Here is a 22444-nt window from a genome sequence, read left to right on the forward strand (position 1 = left end):
AAGAAACATTCAGCTCAGATTATTCTACAGAACATTAAAGCCAGCCGTCAGTAACTCATCCCATATAAAAACATTGAATATATTCCACATTTTAATGACCCTATGTGTTGGCGCATGGCCAAATGGTTAAGGCGTCGGCCTAGTGATCTGAAGGTCGCTAGTTCGAGCCTTAGCTAAGGCAGCATGTTGTGTCCTTGATCAAGGCACAACCACACATTCCTCTGCGACGACACCGGTGCCAAGCTGCATCGGCTCTAATGCCCTTCCCTTGGACAACATTGGTGGTGTGGAGAGGGGAGACTTGCAGCATTTGCAACTGCCGGTCTTCCATACAACCTTGCCCAGGCCTGCGCCTTGGAAACCTAAGGTGCAAATCCATGGTCTCATGAGACTAACGGATGCCTAAAAATGACCCTAAGTGTACCCTGACACCATACACCGCCGCCCCCCCCCCCCCCCCCCCCATCCATGTCCTATCCAAATTCCTCTTAGGTGTTGAAATCGATCCTGGCTCACATCCATCACTTTCATTGTGGGCTCGTTCCACACTCTCACCAGCCTCTGAGTGAAAACGTTCCCCTTAAACATCGCACTTTTCCTTCTTAACCTCTGACCTCTAGTTCTAGTCTCACCCAACCTGAGTGGGAAAGGTCTGCTCGATTTACCCTACAATCCTCATAATTTTGTATATCTCCATCTATACCCCTCACCTAGACATTCAATGAATTACCAACATCAAATTTCTTGACTATCAATACCCTGGATCATCCATGCAAATGCCACAAAACCAGGTCAGAGGCTGAATATTCTGTGATGAATATCTCAACACTTGCCTCCCAAAGGCTTTCCAGCCACAGGCTTAAGACAAGAGTGTGGTAGGATGCTTTCCAATCGATTGGATGAATATAGCTTCAACAGCACTCAAAGCTAGATGTGGTCCTGTCAAAGCGCATACATGATTAGCATCACTTCAGACACACACTCCCCCTACCACTGCATGCCATGACTGAAGGACGTACCATTCAAATGATGGCACCTTCCAATTCTCAGCTGCAATTTCCTTCTAAGCCAAGTCTTTAATTGTTGATCACGTTACCTAACAGCACAATGAGGATACACAGACTAGAGCCTACTACCATCTGCTCAAGGGTAAATCTGGGTGAGCAATAAATACTGACTTTAATATGTCATAAATTAATAGATCTTAAATATAATCTTTCTTACAGCTGGACATTCTAATATTTTAAAGACTTGTAGCATTCTCCAGAGAACTTCTCTGCAAAATGTTATCGATTCATAAAATGCTTTCTGGACAAAACTGTACATAATAGAGTGACATAATGGAAGCATTCAGAAAATTTAGTTTTATCACATATATGTTGAAATATCAAAACCTACAGTGAAGTGTGTCATTTGTATCAATGACCAACACAGTCCAAGGACGTGCTGGGGCAGCCCACAATTGTCACCATGCTTCTGGTGTCAACGTAGTATGCCCAGAACCAATGCTAACCTGTTCAGCTCACTACAGGAAGGATGTGGATACTATAGAGTGCAGAGGAGATTTACAAGGACGTTGCTTGGATTGGAGAGCATGCCTTATGAGAATAGGTTGAGTGAACTTGGCTTTTTCTCCTTGGAGCGATGGAGGATGAGACGTGACCTGATAGAGGTGTATAAGATGATGAGAGGCATTGATTGTGTGGATAGCCAAAGGCCTTTTCCCAGTGCTAAAATGGCTAACACGAGGGGGCATAGTTTTAAGGTGCTTGGAAGTAGATACAAGGGGGATGTCAGGAGTAAGTTTTTCACAGAGTGGAGGGTGTGTGGAATGCACTGCCAGTGACGATGGTAGAGGTGGATACAATAGGGTCTTCTGAGAGCCTCTTAGATAGGAACATGGAGCTTAGAAAAATAGAGGGCTATGTGGTAGGGAAATTCTAGGCAGTTTCTAGAGTAAGTTACATGGTCAGCACAACATTGTGGGCCGAAGGGCCTGTAATGTGATGTAGATTTTCTATGTTCTATGTTCTATGTTCTATGTAACCCACATGTATTTGGAATGTGGGAGGAAACCAAAGCACCCAGAGGAAACCCATCTGGTTATGGGCAGAATGTACAAAAATCTTACAGACAATGGCTCACTGATCCTGGCTCAGAGACACTGTGATCACACTGACCTACCTCTGCTCCACTCTGCTACCTTTTGTTGTATGTGCTGGGCTTAGGTACCTGATAAGCTGACAATCAGCCTTTCAAACAATGTCTCTTGACAGTATTTCACAAAGTTGTTTCCTTTCTACTAGGTAGGGAGATTGTCTATTTGAACCATTCAGATAATGTCAATTGAATCAATTAATTCTTCATTGTTGTCTGAAAGTGCACCGAAGAGAAAAAATGGTATCTAAGAATAACAGTTGGAGAATTCCTTTTGTTTATTTTTGTTTGTCCTCAGCTAAACTGTGTATTAAAAATAATATATCAGTTTGCCACTTCTAGTCGTTTTTCTTGCAAAAGAACTGTCAGAGGTGACAGCTTGTTGCTTAATATGAAAATGTATTTTGCTCAAGCAAAAGAAGTGTCCTTTTCTTCATTTCCTTAATTGTGATGGAACTGTCAGTTTGATAAATTGGCAAGTGGGAGCTTGCTGTTCCTGCTTACAAGGCAAAAATAATTCTTTCCTCATAATGTAGTACTGTAATTGGCACAATGAGCCCACATTGCCAAATTATACCAATTGACTGACCAACTTGTACATATTTCGAATGTGGGAGGAAATTGGAACACCCAGAAGAAACCCACATGGTCACAGAAAGAGTGTACAGGGTCCTTAACGGCCGTGGCAGGAAATGAATCCAGATCACTGGTACTGTAAAGCAGCCAACATGGTATGTTGAGTACAACCAATGCCATTTTGGTTTAGCATTTTGGACGTGTCTCTGGTCAACAACAATAACACTGCTAATTGTGTTGTGGTGCCTATTTTAAGATCCAAGGTAGAAATTGGTTGCATCACGGCCTGGTATGGGAACACCAAAGCCTTTGAACAGAAAATTTTACAAAAGGAAGTGGATCCGACTCAGTACATCACGTGTAAAACCCCCTTCCAACCTTTGAGCACACCTACATGAAACACTGCTGTAGGAAAGCAGCATCCGTCATCAAAGATCCTCACCACCCAGGCCATGCTCTTTTCTTGCTGTTGCCATCAGATAGAAAGTACGTGAGCCTCAGGACTCACACCACCAGGTTCAAGGACAGTTGCAACTCCACAACCATCAGGTTCTTGAACAAAAGGGGATAATTACACTCACTTGCCCATCCATTGAGATGTTCCCACACCCAATGATTTCACTTTAAGGACTCTTTATCGTGGTATCTCATGTTCTCGTTATTTATTGCTATTTATTTATATTTGCATTACGCAGTTTGTTGTCTTCTGCACTCCAGATGATCTTTCATTGATCCTGTTATAGTTGCTATTCTGTAGATTTGCTGAGTATCTCCACAGGGAAACCAATCTGGGTGTTGTATATGGTGACATATATGTACTTTAATAATAACATTTACTTTGAACTTTGTATATTAAATATCCTACCTACTGTATTCAGAGTTACTGCCATCATTTGACTATACAAACAGTCCATATGTGAATGCTGGGAGCTCCCAAGAAAAACATAAATTTAGAAGAAACACACAAACTGTTGGAGGAACAATGATTCAGGAGGCATCTACGTGGGGGTGAGGGAGGGGTTGACTAAACAGTTGACATTTTGGGATGAAGCTCTTCATCAGGAATTAAAACAAAAGTCCTTGTCTTCATGTGGAACAGTCCAGATGTTTCATGTTGGCTTTGAAGTTGCAGGCTGCTGCTAGCTATATGAAGTGGCATTAATCGTCAATTAAGTACCATAGCTAGCCATGGACTGGACCACTCAGATCAACGAAAGTCAAAGTATCAAGTTCAATCATCTATCTCTGTTGTTTGAAATTAAATTTTTGTGCATTTTTATAGTAGCACAATTTGGCAAGATTTCATTAGGGGAGGGCATAAGTTGGGATTTGTGCTTCATGATAAACTCTCCGTGGTGCTCGAACGTTGCAAACTTGTGGCATTCTTGTTCTCCTGATTTGGAATATCTAATAATTAAGTGCCATTCATCTTACTTACTGAGAGAGTTGTCCGCTGTAATCCTGACTGCAGTTTACACACCATCAAAGGCAAACACTCGATAGGTTGAGTTGTGCTTGAAGAAATCTCCAGCCAGTTATCATCGACGTATCACCAGCAGCAACATGGCTCCCAACACACTCGACCACTGTTACACTATGATTTGGAATGCCTATCATTCCATTCCTGGACCATTTTGTTGGTAATGTGTCTTGCACCTTGGTCCCAGAGGAATTTTGTTTTGTTTGGCTACGTTCATGTATGGTTGAATGCTAAATAAACTTGAATTTGATTTTGAGGAAATCTGATCATCTGGCTGTCCTCCTGCCAGCGCACAGGCAGAGGCTAAAGAGCAAGGCATCACAGGTAAGGACAACAAAGAGGCAGAGGAGTGGCTACGGGATTGCTTCACCATGTTTAAGGACTCATCAAAGGATATGAATGAGTACGCCAGGGTTATCACAGACTTCATCAAGACTTGTGTGAATGAGAATGTCCCCACAACACCATTCAGTGTCTTCCCCAACCAGAAACCCTGGATGAACAAAGAGAACCACAAGCTGCTGAGGGCCAGTTCGGCAGTATTCAGATCTGAAGGCCAGAGACAGTACAAGCAGAGCAGGTACAACCTCCGGAAAGCCATTTCACATGTGAAGTGACAATTCCGGACTAAGTTTGAATCGCAGGAAGATGCTTGACTGATGTAGCAGGGATTGAATGCCAACACCTCCTACAAAGTGAAACCAAGCAGCATATGAGGTTTCTCTTCCAGGTGAGCTCATTATCTTTTCTGCTCACTTTGACTGACAGAATATGTAGGCACCTTCAACTCCCACTGCCTCCAGTGTCCCTGTGATTTCCGACTCTGAGGCCGACATTAGAGCATCCTCCAAGAGGGTGAAGGATGAAAGCATCCAGGCCAGACGGTGTACCTGGCTGAATATTAAACAGCTATGCTGATCACCTGACCAGAGTGTTTACTGTCACCTTTAACCACTCACTTCAGCAGGGTCAGGTACCCACCTATTTAAAGCAAGCTTTAATTATATGGATGCCTAAGAAGACTGTGGTAACCTGCCTCAATGACTATTGTCCAGTAACACTTATACCCACTGTACTGAAGTACTTCGAGAGGTTGGTACTGAAGTACTTTGAGAGTTTGGTAATGAAATATATCAACTCCTGCCTGAGAAGCAATTTGGATCAGCTCCAGTTTGCCTGCATCATAACAGGTCACAGCAGATTCGCTCTAGAGGAGCAGCCTGTCGGGGAGCGGCCTTTCGAGAAAAGTGCCAGTCTTTGGCTCGAGAGTCTTCAGCGAGGAGGCTGAGGGAGGAGACTATGCCACAGTTGGAGAGGGTGAGAAGTGGTGAAGAAATGACAGGTCAACTGATTCAGTGTGCTGCTTGCATGATGTGGGAGACAATAGGTGCAGGAGTAGGCCTTTCGAGCCAGCACCGCCATTCACTGTGATCATGGCTGATCATCCACTATCAGTATCCAGTTCCTGCCTTATCCCCATAACCTTTGATTCCACTATCTTTAGGAGCTCTATCCATCTCTTTTTTGAAAGCATCCAGAGACTTGGCCTCCACAGCCTTCTGGGGCAGAGCATTCCATATATCCACCACTCTCTGGGTGAAAAAGTTTTTCCTCAACTCTGTTCTAAATGGCCTACCCCTTATTCTTAAACTGTGGCCTCTGGTTCTGGACTCCCCTAACATCGGGAACATGTTTCCTGCCTCTAGTGTGTCCAATCTCTTAATAATTTTATATGTTTCAATAAGATCCCCTCTCAGCCTTCTAAATTCCAGAGTATACAAGCCCAGTCGCTCCAATCTTTCGACATATGACGGTCCTGCCATCCCGGGAATTAACCTTGTGAACCTACGCTGCACTCCCTCAATAGCAAGAATGTCCTTCCTCAAATCTGGAGACCAAAACTGCACACAGTACTCCAGATGTGGTCTCATCAGGGCCCTGCACAGCTGCAGAAGGACCTCTTTGCTCTTATACTCAATTCCCTTTGTTATGAAGGCCAGCGTGCCATTAGCTTTTTTCACTGCCTGCTGTACTTGCATGCTTGCTTTCAGTGACTGATGTACAAGAACACCTAGGTCAGGGGCGTTGATAGTGCCTCTGGCTGCTACAAATGTGGAAAGTGTGTCCAGGTTCAGCTCCTGAAGGACCGTGTTGAGACACTGAAGAGGCAACTGGATGACTTCAGGTTCTTCTGGGAAACAGACATTTTTGTGGACAGGACCTGCAGCGAGATCGTTACACTGAAGATACCGGAAGAGAGAAGGCGGGGGGGGGGGGGGCGGGGTGATGATGAGGAAGGAATAGATGCTTGGAGTTCACAGTGAATGGTGGTTCTGGCTCGAGGGGCTGGATGGCCTACTCCTGCACCTATTGTCTATTCCATTTTATTGGCTCTTTGCTCAACCCTTGAACATCTGGGCAGTGAAGATCCATACATTAGGATGCTATTCACACTCTACAGCTCGGCATTCAACACTATCACCCCCTCATAACTGATCATAATGCTCCAATACCTAAGCCTCAGTACCGCCCTGTGCAACTGGATCTTTGATTCCCACACTTGTAGACCTCAGGCAGTTTGGATTGGCAACAGCAGCCTCCCGCAATCACCATCAGTACAGGCAAGCAAGCCTGTGTGCTTAGCGGCCTGCTCATCAGGGGATCAGAAGTGAAGAGGGTCAGTAACTGTAAATTCCATGGTGTTTGCATTTCCAAGGATCTGTTCTGGGTCGGGCACATAAGTGCCTTTACAGAGAAGGCTTAGCAACACCTCTAATTTCTTAAACTTTACAAAGATCGGGCATCTCACCTTAAAACTTTGACAAACTTCTATAGGTACATGGTGGAGAGTATATTGGCTGGTTGTATCATGGCTTGCCATGGAAACACTAATGACCTTGAACAGAAAAGCCGACAACAGGTAGTGGACACAGCATGGTCCATCACAGGTAAAGCTTTCACCCTCCAATTGAATACATCTACAGGGAGCTCTGTTGCTGGAAAGCAGCATCCATCATCAAGGCCTCCACCACCATCCAGGCCAAACTCTCTTCCTGGTGCTGCCATCAAGAAGGAGATACGGGCTTTAGGTCCCACACCACCTAGTTCAGAAACACTTACTACCTGTCAGCCATCAGGCTCCTGAACCAGCATGGATAACTCCCAACACCCAAACACTGAGGTCCCGACTGATTCCACAATCTGTGGACTCACTTTCAAGGGCTCTACAACTCCTGTTCTTAATATTATTTATTAAATACTTATCTATTATTATAATATTATTTTTCTTTTTGTATTTGCACAATTTGTATTTTGCTCATTGGCTGTTTTTTCCATCTTAGTTTGTATGTAGCTTTTTTCATTGACTCTGTTGTGTTTCTTTCTATTTATTGAGAATGCCCACAAGAAAATGACTCTCAAGCTGGTATCTGATGATGTATATGTGCTCTGATAATAAATTTAATTTGACTTCTGCAACATTCTTTTAAAGCAGGGGTCCCAACCTGGGGTCCATGACCCCCTTGCTTAATGGTATCGGTCCATGGCATAAAAAAAGTTGGACACCCGACGTTATTGTAATGTAGAAAATATCTGAAACAGAATGATCTACTTCCATTTCCATTTTACCGAAAATCAAATTGATTGTCATTGCTTGCTGTAATTAAAATAGATCTGCTGCAAACATCGACTAAGACTTAGGGAGTGGTTAGGTCAAATGATCAGTTGGTACCGTGTGCTCCTTAGGAATTAGCAGCAGGCTGTTAAGGATTGGAACATAATGGGAAGGAAGACAGTAAATGGATTACAGCGAGAACAGGAATATCTTATCATGGTCCATCTGCTGTTCCGTAAACCTCGATAGAAAACAAACAGCTCTCTGTCTCACAAATCTCAATTGTTTTCTCTGTCTAACATCACCTAGTTGACTTTTGAACTTTTATTACATCTGTCTGCACAATTTAGATACGTTTTTACATTTAATAACCAATCCAATTAAACCAAAGCCATCTGGTTACCTACCTCCTTCTAACCTTATGTCCTGCATGCCATCTATATTTTGGCAGTTGCATCATTGAAATTTTGTTTATTTATTTTGTTATGGTGCCATTTTCCATGCCTACACATGGTAGTTCAGTTGCTCATTAAAAGAAGGCTGTTCTTTCAACCTTTGCAGCATCTACTTTTATGCCAAAATGTTCTCATTACAGTATTCTGGAATTACATTAAATAGCTCAAGTGAAGCTTATAACAAGACTTTAAACAACAACTGCTCCTGACAGAGAAAAACATGAGAATGACTTTGTTATTGGCACCCATGACACAATGATGTGCCACAATCCTGACAAGCTTGAACTCATTTCCAGTTGGGAATGATGAGCAATCTGAATCAGACTCAGGTTTAAATTTGTCGTGAAATTTGTTATCTTTATAACCATATAACCATATAACAATTACAGCATGGAAACAGGCCATCTCGGCCCTTCTAGTCCGTGCCGAACTCTTACTCTCACCTAGTCCCACCAACCCGCACTCAGCCCATAATCCTCCATTCCATTCCTGTCCATATAGCTGTCCAGTTTAAATTTAAACAACATCGAACCTGCCTCAACCACTTCTGCTGGAAGCTCGTTCCACACAGCCACCACTCTCTGAGTAAAGAAGTTCCCCCTCATGTTACCCCTAAACTTTTGCCTTTTAACTCTCAACTCATGTCCTCTTGTTTGAATCTCCCCCACTCTCAATGGAAAAAGCCTATCCATGTCAACTCTATCAATCCCCCTCATAATTTTAAACACCTCTATCAAGTCCCCCCTCAACCTTCTATGTTCCAAAGAATAAAGACCCAACTTGTTCAATCTTTCTCTGTAACTTAGGTGATGAAACCCAGGTAACATTCTAGTAAACCTTCTCTGTACTCTCTCTATTTTGTTGACATCTTTCCTATAATTCAGTGACCAAAACTGTACACAATACTCCAAATTTGGCCTTACCAATGCCTTGTACAATTTCAACATTACATCCCAACTCCTATACTCAATGCTCTGATTTATAAAAGCCAGCATACCAAAAGTTTTCTATAATCTTTGAGGCAGCAGTACAATGCAATACATAATAATAGAGAGAGAAAAAAAGTGAAATATAGTAAGTATATAAGACCATACAACCATAATATATATGCGCAGAATTAGTCTATTTGGCCCATTAAGTCTGCTCTGCCATTTCATTATGTCTGATCCAACTTTCCTCCCAGCCCCAATCTCCTGCCTTCTCCCCTTATTGCTGCATGCCCTGACCAATCAAGAATCTATCAACCTCTGCCTTAAGATTCACCACCCACTAGCTAAAGGAATTCCTCCTCATCTCTGTATCATCTGCAAAATTTGCAACAAGCCATCAATCAATTCCATCATCCAAATCATTGACATACAATGTAAAAAGGAATCGGTCTCAACACAGACCCCTGTGAAAATACCACTAGTCACCAGCAGCCAACCAGAAAAGGCTCCCTTTATTCTCACTCTTTGCCTCCAGCCAATCAGCCACTGCTTTATCCATGCTAGGATCTTTCATTTAATACCATAGGCTTGTAGCTTGTTAAGCAGCCTCATGTGTGGTACCCTGTCAAAAGCCTTCTGAAGATCCAAGTGCACAACATCAACCAATTCTCCTTTGTCTATCCTGCTTGTTATTTCTTCAACGAATTCCAACAGGTTTGTCAGACCAGATATTCCCTTGAGGAAACCATGCTGATACAGCCTATTTTAGGATATGCCTCCAAGTACCTTGAGACCTCAGCCTTAATAATCGACTCCAACATATTGCCAACCACTAAGGTCGGACTAGTTGGCCTATAGTTTCCTTTCTTCTGCCTCTCTCCCTTCTTGAAGAGTGGAGTGACATTTGCAATTCTCCAGTCATCTGGAACCATCCAGAAACTAGTGATTCTTGAAAGATCATTACTAATGCCTCCACAATCTCTTCAGCCACCTCTTTTAGAACTTTGGGTGTACACCATCTGATCCAGGTGATTTATTTACCTTCAAACCTTTCAGTTTCTCAAGAACCTTCTTTCCAGCAACACATATGAACTAGTTAAAATAAACAGGTAGTGCAAACGTAAAAACAAAAATGTAGTGAGGAAGTGTTCATGTGTTCAATGCCCATTCAGAAATCGGGTGGCGGGGGAAGAAAGCGTTCCCAAATCGTTGAGTATGTGCATTCAGGCTTCAGTGCCTCCTTCCTGATGGTCATAATGAGAACAGGGCATATCCTGGCTGATGGGGGTCCTTAATGATAGATGCCACCTTTTCAAGGCATTGTTCCTTGAAGACATCCTGGACACCACAGTGGCTGCCCATGATGGATCTGAAGTTTTCTACTCTCTACAACTTATTTCAATCGGTGCTGTAGCCCTGCCCCACCCCATACCAGATGGTAATGCAGACAGTTGGAATGCTCTTGACAGTACACATGCAGAAATTTGTGAGTATCTTTGGTGACGTACACTCCTTGCCAAAACTAAACCCTTCTTGTGGCACCTCCTTGAATCTAAGAACCTGGTCGGGGACTGTGACCAAGTTCAGATGTGATCCAGGTACATTAGCTGTGACTATACTGCTGAGGACCTCCTGCCTTGTATATTTAGTCACGTGATTATCACTTAGTGTTCTTGTGTTCTTAGGCTATCAATGTATTACTAATGTTCGTCAAGAAGGAACTGAAGTTCTGAAACACATTTAAAATTCTGTTTTTTAGAAAAAGGAAAACAACAGATGGCAGCTGCTGCTGTGAAAGGTAGAGTTCCCATTTTTTTTTAGTTCATTGCAATATAGAAAGACATTAGGTGTTATTGAGAGTATATTTCCAGCTCTGAGTCTTGCTGGGGTGAATAGTTAGAGATATTGACTAATACAGAATCACATTTGGAATCGCGTTCTCTCTTTTGTGATCTCGGTTTGAATGCACCAAAATATTCATCAAAGTAATTTTTTTTCTGGATTTAGTTATTTTATTGTGAAAATGAAACAATGCATGCAATTTTAAGCAGCAAATGATTTGAAATGATAATGGGGAGGGGAAATATTATGGATATAAGAATAGACAATGAGCACTTTCCTTCACTTGTTATCATCTAGAATTAAAAAACTCTACTATTTTCTCTATATCGTTTACGGTCCATTTCTGTATGGATTGAATAAATTGCATGGCATTGATGAATTGTTTCAGGTAAATCTCATGAAACTTGCTGAAATTGAGCCTAATGATGCAGTAAGTGTTTAGCAGCAGACAATTGAATTCTTGACAATAAATTTATGTCTGTATGAATACAGGGTTATTGCAATATCAGTGTGTATCTGTTGTAATTATTGATGGGAACATAAAAATATCAAACATTGGAAGAATGCTCCATTCAACCCCTTTGCATCCCCTCCACCTATCAGTGCAATTATGACAATCATATATCTTCTCTGAGCATATACTTTTTGAAGCATTTTATATTCAGAAAGTTAGTATCTCCTAAAATAAGTGAGATTCGGCAATCCCATGTGGTCATTAGTTCCAGAGGTTCATCATCTTCCAAGTAAATATATTTTTATTCATCCTCTGTCTCTCGCCTATACTCTCCATCTGTAACCACTCAGTGTGGACACCCAGGCAAGGTGAAATATGCTCCCTGCATCCATTCTGTCTAACTGTATCAGTATTATGTCAATTTTAATCGAGATTCCACTTCTTTCTTCCAATTGCAAATGAATACAAACCTAATTTCACCCTATCAATCATAATGCTGAACATCCATTGCACTCTCTCTAACACAAATAAATCTTTTCTTTAAAAAGGACATTAACATGCCAGACGTGGTTTCACCAAGGTGTTGATAATGGTCCTCCAGCCAAATCCTCTAGCTATGGAAGACAACTTGCCATTTGCATTTTTCATGTTTTACCAAGTGTTGCCTTTCTTGCTGTAAAGTGGGAGAGCAGGTTCAAGGACCCAATGAGTGAAAGAGGGACATAGAATTTAAAATGGGTGCGTGAGGTATTTATTTAACAAACAAACCGTGAAACACTAAATTGGGCATCTAGCTAAACAAGTATTCGACTAAGCTAACCAAAAAACCACTACACCGTACATTCAGTTACCCTTTAAATCATCAGGTACTATGCTAAACCCCGATTTATAAAAAACAAGAAGTGAGCATACTGCTAACAGATACTTAACTAAACAAACCATGGGAGTAGGAGGGGCCCGTCAATGTATACAACGTCCTTTCTCAGTGGTCCTTCAGGACTGGTCGCAAACTCAACCTGAAGTCGATCTCCATGGGTGACAGGAAAGAAAGAGAGTGAACCCTCTGCACGTGCCATCTTTTATACCTCCAGGGTGCCCAGAACCAGAGACGGGTTCCGTTGCGCCCAAAAGCTTTCAATGGGAAAAGAGCATCACAAACTTTAAATGAACCAATCAGCACGATGACAATGGCTTTCAAACAGAATAAACTATGCCCCCGAAGGATACTTGGACGCAATACTAACCCTATGGTCAAATTAAGAATTATAAAGCTGAAGTGTTTAATTGAATATTGTGTACTGTCTGATATTTTGTGGTATGGATTTGTAATAGGGCAACATGTCATGCAGCATCCACACAAATGAGATTTCACAAGTTTGGTGGGGTCAGAGACTGTCTCCCCCTAGACTAATGTCACCAGCCGAACCTGAGGGTTACATATGTTATAAGCAAAACAAGTAAACCATAAAAGTGATTCATTGAAGTTGTAGTAGATATTACAACATTATTTGTGTAGAGCAGATGAAAAGTTATAAAATTTAAGTAGCTCGGTGCTTCAGAATGGAATTCATTGGATGGAAACTTTTATTGTTAATTTTCATTAAATATACTATTATGATTATGAGACATGCAGTCCTCTTTTATTGTCATTTAGTAATGCATGCATTAAGAAATGATACAAAGTTTTTCCAGAATGATATCATGAAAACACATGACAAACCGACTTAAAAACTAACAAAAACCACATAATTATAACATACAGTTGCAAAGCAATACCCTAATTTGATAAGAAAAGATCATGGCACAGTAAAAGTCTCAAAGTCTCTCGAAAGTCTCATCATCTCACGCAGACGGTAAACCTCCAGCGCCGCCAACTAGCCGATGCAGCATCCTGGAAGCATCCGACCACAGTCCGACTCTGAGTCCGTCCGAAAACTCCGAGCCTCTGATCACCTCTTCGACATCGAGCACCGAGCACCATTTCTGCCGAGCATTTCGACCCCGGCCCCGGCAATAGGCAAAGCCGAGGATTTGGGGCCTTCGTCTCCGGAGATTCTCGATCGGACTATACTACAGTTATTTTCAAATTTCAATTTGTTCCACATATGCAAGGATGTATTATTAAAGCCTAGGTTTCTTTTTCCTAATGTAACTATTTTTACAGAGTTTTAACGAGCATTATTGTTCAGTATCATGCCATTCAAATTCCTTCCTTCTCGGTGAGACCACATTATATATATCAGATAAGGATTTGTTCAGAGGAGGGGCTTGTCCATGGGGCAGATACTCGGGAGAGCAGATGCTGGAGGTTAGAGTGGATGAGGTGTCAGAGGTGAAAATATATTATGCAGGCTTGGTTCAGAGAAGAAATGATTGTATAGCTGGAAAAGGATCTGGATTTGGATTTGGATTTGGAGAAAATGCAGAGTGAGAAAGGTAACCATGAAAGAGGGAGAGAAACATTGGCGTGCAAGATTATTAGTTGTAGCTATGGGCCTTAGAGTGGAAGATTGAAGGAATAATGCTACAGAGTTAATCAATGGAATGTTGTATTGTCAAGAAATGTTGGTCAAAGAAACAAAAGCTGGTTACAGAAACTCTTGTGAAAGGCTGAAGATATTACCTGCAACTGGGGGGGGGGGGCGGTGGGTGTTGACTAGGGGTTGTGTAGGAAGAAATGGGGAGAGAGCTAGAGTGAGATGGAATAAATTATTAAAAGATAACACCTTAAGAAAAACCTCTCTGGAAGAAGCAACACATGCAAAATGCTGGAGGAATTCAGCAGGTCAGGCAGCATCTGTGGAAGTGAATGAACAGTCGATATCTTAGGCCGAGACCCTTCTTCAGGACTACCTGGAAGAAGAAGGCAACCTTGGACATCCCAGCAGCAGTCCGCCAGGTTGTGTTGCCTTTAAGTGATCTTGATAAAGTTTCAATGTTCTGGTTCAAGCCTGCTTTCGTACCTGAAGCCTATAGCACCACAGGAGCGACGATGTATTGTATGATTTTAAGCAAATAAGATAGACATAAGGGTTGCTTGCTGTTTAATTTTACATATTCTAGAAAAAGAAATATAGTGGTTAGGTTACTGACCTACCATTCAGAATGCTAGAAAATTCATCCTGAGAATTGTGGAATTTAAGTTTGAGGAATTAAATAAATGTTGAATTACACACAATAAAAAGCTAGATTTTATAAAATTACAGTATCTTATGAAGCCCATTGGGTTCAGTGATTCCTTACAGGGAACGAAATAAGCCATCCCCATCAGTGTGGCCTAGAAAACCAACCCATCAGGTTGGCTCTTAACAATCTCTTCAGTTTAAAGCCACTTAGGAACAGAGAAAAAGTGATGGCATTGCCAGATCACACCTTGTAGAGGAATAAATAAAAATATAAATTGCTTGCTCGCTGTCTTCCATACTGTCAAAATGGTACATGCAGAGGGGGTGGAACAAAAGTCTGGATGTGAATTGTAAGGACAGTAATTAAATTTCTATTTTGTAGCTCACAAAAATAAGGTGATAAGTGATAACATTTCTCTTCCAAGCACGCTATTAATGAATATCTGTTGAGTCACTCCTTGTGGTTGACTAGGAGAAATGCAAACAAAAATTCCTGGATAGGTTGCTACTTTGCAACTCTACTGTGGTTTTCCGGTTACTCACACAGAGGTCGGACAGAGTGGGTAAAATTACTTCATCAGATAAATAAGTGTCTTAGATCTGCTTAAACAGAGAGGTTGTGAGATAGACATTAGATATAATTAATATGGATCCGCAGAAACATAGAAAGTAAAGGAAATAAATCATAATCATTATTGTTTTATAGAAAAAGATGAGAAGAAGAAACCTACAGTTGCAGCAAAAGGTAAAACAATTGAGTGTGTATGCTCTTAAAAGCAATTGAGTGGCTGATGGTTCCCACGCTGCCTACATTTCTTTGTCTCGGTAATGTGGAAGTTGCTGAGAGTATGTACCGAGAAGATAAGAGCTCAGTTTCAGATGGGACTTCTCAGTGAATGGAGCTCAGTGTCATGCATAGGAATATTATGTCCTACCCCTGTATTATGGATGAAAGCTGAAAGCATCTGAGGCTAAAAATGAGAGTTTAGCTACATTTGTTTGTAGAAAAAATAAATAATATCAGAATCAGGTTTACTATCACTGGCATGTGTTGTGAAATTTGTTTACTTTATGGCAGCAGTACAATGAAATACATGATAAGTAAATATAGAGAAAGAAATCTGAATTACAATAAGTATATGTATGTCTACTAAATAGTTAAGTTGATACAAGTAGTGCAAAAATAAAACAAATAAAAAAGTAGTGAGGTAGTGTTCATGGGTTCAGTGCCCACTGGAAAATCAGCTGGCAGCTTCTCTACCACCTTCCTGATGGTAACAATGAGAAGAGGGCATGTCCTGGGTGGTAGAGGTTCTTAATGATGGACACCGCCTTCCTATAGTATAGTCATAGTCATATTTTATTGATCCCGGGGAAATTGATTTTCGTTACAGTTGCACCATAAATAATAAATAATAATAGAGCCATAAATAGTTAAATAGTAATATGTAAATTATGCCAGTAAATTATGACATAAGTCCAGGACCAGCCTATTGGCTCAGGGTGTCTGACCCTCCAAGGGAGGAGTTGTAAAGTTTGATGGCCACAGGCAGGAATGACTACAGTTATGACTTCCTCTGTGTTGCATCTCGGTGGAATGAGTCTCTGGCTGAATGTACTCCTGTGTCCAACCAGTACATTATGTAGTGGATGGGAGACATTGACCAAGATGGCATGCAACTTGGACAGCATCCTCTTTTCAGACACCACTGTGAGAGAGTCCAGTTCCATCCCCACAACATCCCTGGCCTTACGAATGAGTTTGTTGATTCTGTTGGTGTCTGCTACCCTCAGCCTGCTGCCCCAGCACACAACAGCAAACATGATAGCACTGGCCACCACAGACTCGTAGAACATCCTCAGCATCGTCCAGCAGATGTTAAAGGACCTCAGTCTCCTCAGGAAATAGAGACGGCTCTGTCCCTTCTTGTAGACAGCCTCAGTGTTGTTTGACTAGTCCAGTTTATTGTCAATTTGTATCCCCAGGTATTTGTAACCCTCCACCATGTCCACACTGACCCCCTGGATGGAAACAGGGGTCACCGGTACCTTAGCTCTCCTCAGGTCTACCACCAGCTCCTTAGTCTTTTTCACATTAAGCTGCAGATAATTCTGCTCACACCATGTGACAAAGTTTCCTACCGTAGCCCTGTACTCAACCTCATCTCCCTTGCTGATGCATCCAGCTATGGCAGAGTCATCAGAAAAGCGGATGGGCACCGTTCCTTGGAGATGTCTTGATACTACAGAGGCTGGTACCCATAATGACTAATTTTACAAGTTTTTGCAACCTACTTTAATCTTGTGCTGTAGCCCCCTACACCCTGCCATACCAGATGATGCAGCCAGTCAGAATGCACTCCATGGTACATTTGTAGAGGTTTTTGAGTGTTTTAGCTGACAAACCAAATCTCCTCAAACTCCTTATGAAATATAGCCGCTGTCTTGCCTTCTTTGTAGCTGCATCAGTATGGTGTGTCCACGTTAGGTCCTCAGAGATATTGACATCCAGGAACTTGAAATTGCTCATACAATGTCATATAAAACAGACCTCAAACATTATTGAACCTCAATGAGCTCAACACTGTGAACTAAACTCTTTTACTAAAATAAGTTTACCAGAACTTTGAGAAATAATTACTTCGCTAAAACTATCCATTAGTATCCTTGATCCTATTCCCACAGGTTTTTTAACAGAAGTTTCAGATGCAGTAATCAACAGTGTACTCAATGTAGTTAATTGCTCACTAGTTTTTGGTATTTTTCCTTAATAACTGCAGTAGTTAAATTCCTGCTTTTAAAAAAAAAATCTAGAATGCTCTGCTTTGGACAATTTTGGCTTATCTCCAACATGCCTTTTCTAAGTAAAATTTTAGAAAAGTAGTTTTTTGACAATTAGGTGATTACCTGAATGAAAAGTCTATTCTTGTCAAGTTTCAATCAGGTTTTCAATCAAATCATAGTACAGAAAGTTCTCTTAGATCTGAGAGCAGCATTTGATACCATAGATCACAGCATTCTCATAAACTTCTTTAGTCAATGGGTAACACACATCAAAGTTGCTGGTGAACGCAGCAGGCCAGGCAGCATCTCTAGGAAGAGGTACAGTCGACGTTTCAGGCCGAGACCCTTCGTCAGGACTAACTGAAGGAAGAGTTAGTAAGAGATTTGAATGTGGGAGGGGGAGGGAGAGATCCAAAATGATAGGAGAAGACAGGAGGGGGAGGGATAGAGCCAAGAGCTGGACCGGTGATTGGCAAAGGGGATATGAGAGGATCATGGGACAGGAGGCCCAGGGAGAAAGACGGGGGCGGGGGGGGAACCCAGAGGATGGGCAAGGGGTATGGTCAGAGGGAGAAAAAGGAGAAAGAGAGAGAGAAAGAATGTGTGTATAAAAATAAATAACGGATGGGGTACGAGGGGGAGGTGGGGAGGTTGGAGGAACAACACCGTATATTCTGTCTGGGTAGCCTCCAACCTGATGGCATGAACATTGACTTCTCTAACTTCCGCTGATGCCCCACCTCCCCCTCGTACCCCATCCGTTATTTATTTATATACACACATTCTTTCTCTCTCTCTCCTTTTTCTCCCTCTGTCCCTCTCACTATACCCCTTGCCCATCCTCTGGGTTTTTCCCCCCTTCCCCTTTTCTTTCTCCCTACGTCTTCTGTCCCATGATCCTCTCATATCCCTTTTGCCAATCACCTATCCAGCTCTTGACTCCATCCCTCCCCCGCTATCATTTTGGATCTCCCCCTCCCCTCCCCCTCCCACTTTCAAATCTCTTACTAACTCTTCCATCAGTTAGTCCTGACGAAGGGTCTCGGCCTGAAATGTCGACTGTACCTCTTCCTGGAGATGCTGCCTGGCCTGCTGCGTTCACCAGCAACTTTGATATGTGTTGCTTGAATTTCCAGCATCTGCAGAATTCCTGTTGTTTTAGTCAATGGGTAGGCCTTTCTGCCTTAAGCTAGTTTCAATCTTATATAACAAGAAGAATGTTCTTAGTTAACAGTGGTGATTGCGTGCCTACAATCTATAATATTGTGTTTGGTGTGCCGCAAGGATCAATTCTTAGCCCATTTTGTTCTCACTCTACTTGGTCCCGTTAGATCAGATTATTTCAAACCCCAAAGTAAATTCCCACAGCAGCACAGGCTGCACACAACTGTATTTGTCTATTGAGCCAGATGACCCTGAGGCTCTAAACCCACTGGCCTGGGTCTTACTGGCTTCATGGAATGGATGAGTTTGAATTTCCTTAAGCTAAATTAGGGGAATGAAACAGAAATTTTGGTTATTCCTATCAATATAAAAAGTCTGAACTGTAGAAATAAACTTGATCATTTGGCATATTGAGCCAGAAGTAAAAAGTAATAGGCTTTATTATTGTCTCTGAGCTAAATTTCGAATTACATATTAACCATATAATTAAGGCTACGTTCTTTCATTTAAGGAACATTGCATGAGTTCAATTCCTTATAACATCTCAAGATGCAAATACACACTTTTGTTTTTAGCTGATTAGACATTTGTAAAATACTCTTTTCAGAACTGCCTAAGAAAGATATAAATCAGCTGCAGCAGCAAGAATCTTAACCAAAAGAAGAAAATCTGGGCATTTCACCTGTTTTGGCATCATTACACTGGCTGCTTGTGTCCTTTAGGATCAATGTTAAAAGACTTTTAATTGTATATAAGGCTCTGAATGAACTTACTCCTCCATATATTTTGGAGTGTCTATCCCCTTACATCCCTAATCGTAATCTTAGATCCATGAATACTGGTTTTACTTAGCGTTCATAGAACCAAGCATGTAAGAACAGGTGATGCGACCTTTTTGCTCTTATGCACCAAAAATCTGGAATACTCTTACGACTGAGATACACCAGGCTAGTACTGTGGAATATTTCAAAACATTTCTAAAACCCTACTTCTTTAATTTGACCTACTTATAGGATTACTTAATGCCTGATGGTATTAATTGCATTTTTATAATGTGGCATATTTGATTTTTGCTTAGAAAAATCATGATCAAAGGCCATGATTGTCCATGTCATATCACATGGCATATGATGATGATGATATCGGATTTCATTTTATTTAATATAATGTTTGTCTTTGCTTATGATTTTTAATTTTGTCTCGTGCTTTTCTGACTATTTAATGATCTTTGCATTCTATGTGAAGAACTTTGAGCCTGCACCTTAATACTTGAAAGGTGCACTATAAATAAAGTTATCATTATTATTCGCAAACTTGTTGATATAAATGGAATTCTATATACCATGTATTTAATTCTGGGATAAAGAACAAAAATGTTTGGAGTTCTGTTTTATCCTTGTGTATGCTTTAAAATCTAGGTATAAAGGTTATCAGCTTTCAATTACCAAATATATTTGTTCGTCATAATCACATGAAAGAAACTAGCAGTGAATGAAAAGAAAATGGCCCAGGATTTTCAAAGATCGGTAAATCAGGGAAATATGTCCTTCAGCTCACTTAGTCTGCGCCAAACATTTACATTAATCCAAACCAAATCATGCTTTTCCTCCCAACATTCCTAGTAACTTCCTTCCCACCTCCCCTGCCCCCCCCCCAAGTTCCACTAGTTACCTAATTAGCCTACCAGCTTATAATGCTCCTGGGCCACATCGTCAGTGTTGTAACCTGGGATCATTGGGTGTTTCAGGTCTTTCAACATCAGACAGTCTCGCCCAGGCAACCAGCCAGGGTTGATCAGGCCCCGAGTTGTGTCCCAGCAGCATTGGTCCATGGGTCATACGTCTTGATCCATAGCCATCTAGAGACTCGCACAGCAGCCTCTACGATGGTGCTGATTGCTCTTTGCTTTGCAGCTCCTGTAATGCCTAGAAGAGAGTAGACTCTGCACAGTGAGAAGCTAGAAAAACTTCTATTCTCCACCTCTTTAGGCTCACATCGTGCCCTCCACCCCTGTCTCGGGCACTGCTCTACCAGCTCCTGGTATTTGGCTTTCTTACATTCAAATGCATCGTCAATCCAATCTTCCCAAGGAACTGCCAGTCCTACGTGACCTCCATACAGTACATCCTTGCTATTCGAGCAGAAAGAACTGAACCCAGAGGAAGCCCATGCAGTCACAAGGAAACAAACTACACTTAAGTAACATAGGGATTGAATGTGGCTCACTGGGGTTGCAATGTAGACCTGAGACTTCTCAAATAAGTTTTAGATGAGCTTGCCATCTTATGGGTTATTTATCCTCATATAGAAAACAAAGGTTTGTAATTAATTATGTTTTTCCAATGCTTATCTTTTACTTTTTATCCTGCCTCCCATTCTTCTACCTTTGATGTATAAAGTTTTGTCTCACTTGCCAATGGATAGGCTGGTAAATATACTTCTTTAGTTTTGTTTTATCCAACATCATGCTACTCACTTCTCTTATTTTGTCTTTCAGCTAAAACTACTAAAGAAAAAGCCCCAGGTAAGCTCTTATGACCAAAAAAGAAACATTGAAGGATCATATAACTTATTTCTGTCTACGATTAAGAAGCAAATTTTACTTTGAGATATGGGCTCAGTATCTTTTTATACAAAAGCTGCAGATGCATCTCTTTTTCCAGTTGGAATTGGCCCAGTTCTGTGGTACCACTTGAACAGGTGGCCGTGCATAATGGATTAGAAATTCTTAACAGCTGATCTCCAACAGCTGCTACCGGTTCTCTTTTCGTCATCATTAACAGGGACCAGGAGCAAGTAGATGCACAGCCATGAAGCAATAATGTCATAAATTCAATTTGTTTTCACTTCTGACCTATTTTCTGTCATTCCTTTTCGTGCCAAATCAAAGTGGCCGTTCTGCGTGGGTAATCATCATCAAAAAAGCAGGAAGAACGAATTGGGAAACGGCCTTTTAGCAGCCCACTTAAAGTTTATTACTGAATCTTTATTTTTGTTTGATGTTGCCAATTAAATTGCCATCTGTTCAGTCTGAACTTGAAGCATGAGAGGGAAATTGTCTGAGGTATAAATATGAACAATTACTTATTAGAGAGGTGACCCGAGAGGAAGATCTGTTGTTCGTGCTCAGGACAAATGCTGCAACTTTTATTGATTCCAACACAGACAATTAAGGTGCATTTGAAAAGCTAACATAAAATACTCCACAAGGCCATACAACACAGGAGCAGAATAAGGCCATTCACTCAATTGAGTCTGCTCTACCATTCGATCATAGCTGATTTATTTTGCCTTTCAACACCATTCCCCTGCCTTCTCCCCATAACCTTTGACTCCCTTATTAATCAAGAATCTATCAGCCTCTGCTTTAGATATACCCGATGACTTGGCCTCCACCACTGTCTGTGACAATGAATTCCACAGATTCACATCTTGTGGCTAAAGAAATTCCTCCTCATCTTTACTTCTATTCAGATTGAATTGAATAGAATTGACTTTATATCTTACATTCTTCACACACGAGGAGTAAAATCTTTACGTCTCCGTCTGAATGTGCAATATGCGAATTATAGCATTTTGTAATAAATAGTATGTTATACAACAGAACAGTCAAAATAGCTTAGAAATACAATTGTGTCAGTGTGAATTAATCAGTCTGATGGCCTGGTGGAAGAGACTGTCCCGGAGCCTGTAGGTCCTGGCTATAATGCTACGGTACCGTTTCCCGGATGGTAGCAGCTGGAACAGTTTGTGGGTGGGGTGACCTGGGTCTCCAATGATCCTTTGGGCCTTTTTTTAATGCACCTGTCACTGTATATGTCCTGAATAGTGGGAAGATCACATCCACAGATGCGCTGGGCTGTCC

General features: G+C 41.4%; 1 protein-coding gene across 1 annotated transcript in view; it reads left to right on the forward strand.

Annotated features, from left to right (window-relative positions):
- Positions 1–22444, forward strand: part of trdn (triadin) — a 559007-nt gene that overhangs the window by 338267 nt on the left and 198296 nt on the right. Inside the window, exons 29-31 of the mRNA XM_072251580.1 lie at positions 10970–11008; positions 15338–15376; positions 21077–21103. Coding sequence (XP_072107681.1) covers positions 10970–11008; positions 15338–15376; positions 21077–21103 — 105 coding nt within the window. The remainder of the gene's footprint in view (positions 1–10969; positions 11009–15337; positions 15377–21076; positions 21104–22444) is intronic.

The sequence above is a fragment of the Mobula birostris genome, chromosome 2 (genome assembly GCF_030028105.1).
Source record: "Mobula birostris isolate sMobBir1 chromosome 2, sMobBir1.hap1, whole genome shotgun sequence".
NCBI lineage: Eukaryota > Metazoa > Chordata > Chondrichthyes > Myliobatiformes > Myliobatidae > Mobula > Mobula birostris.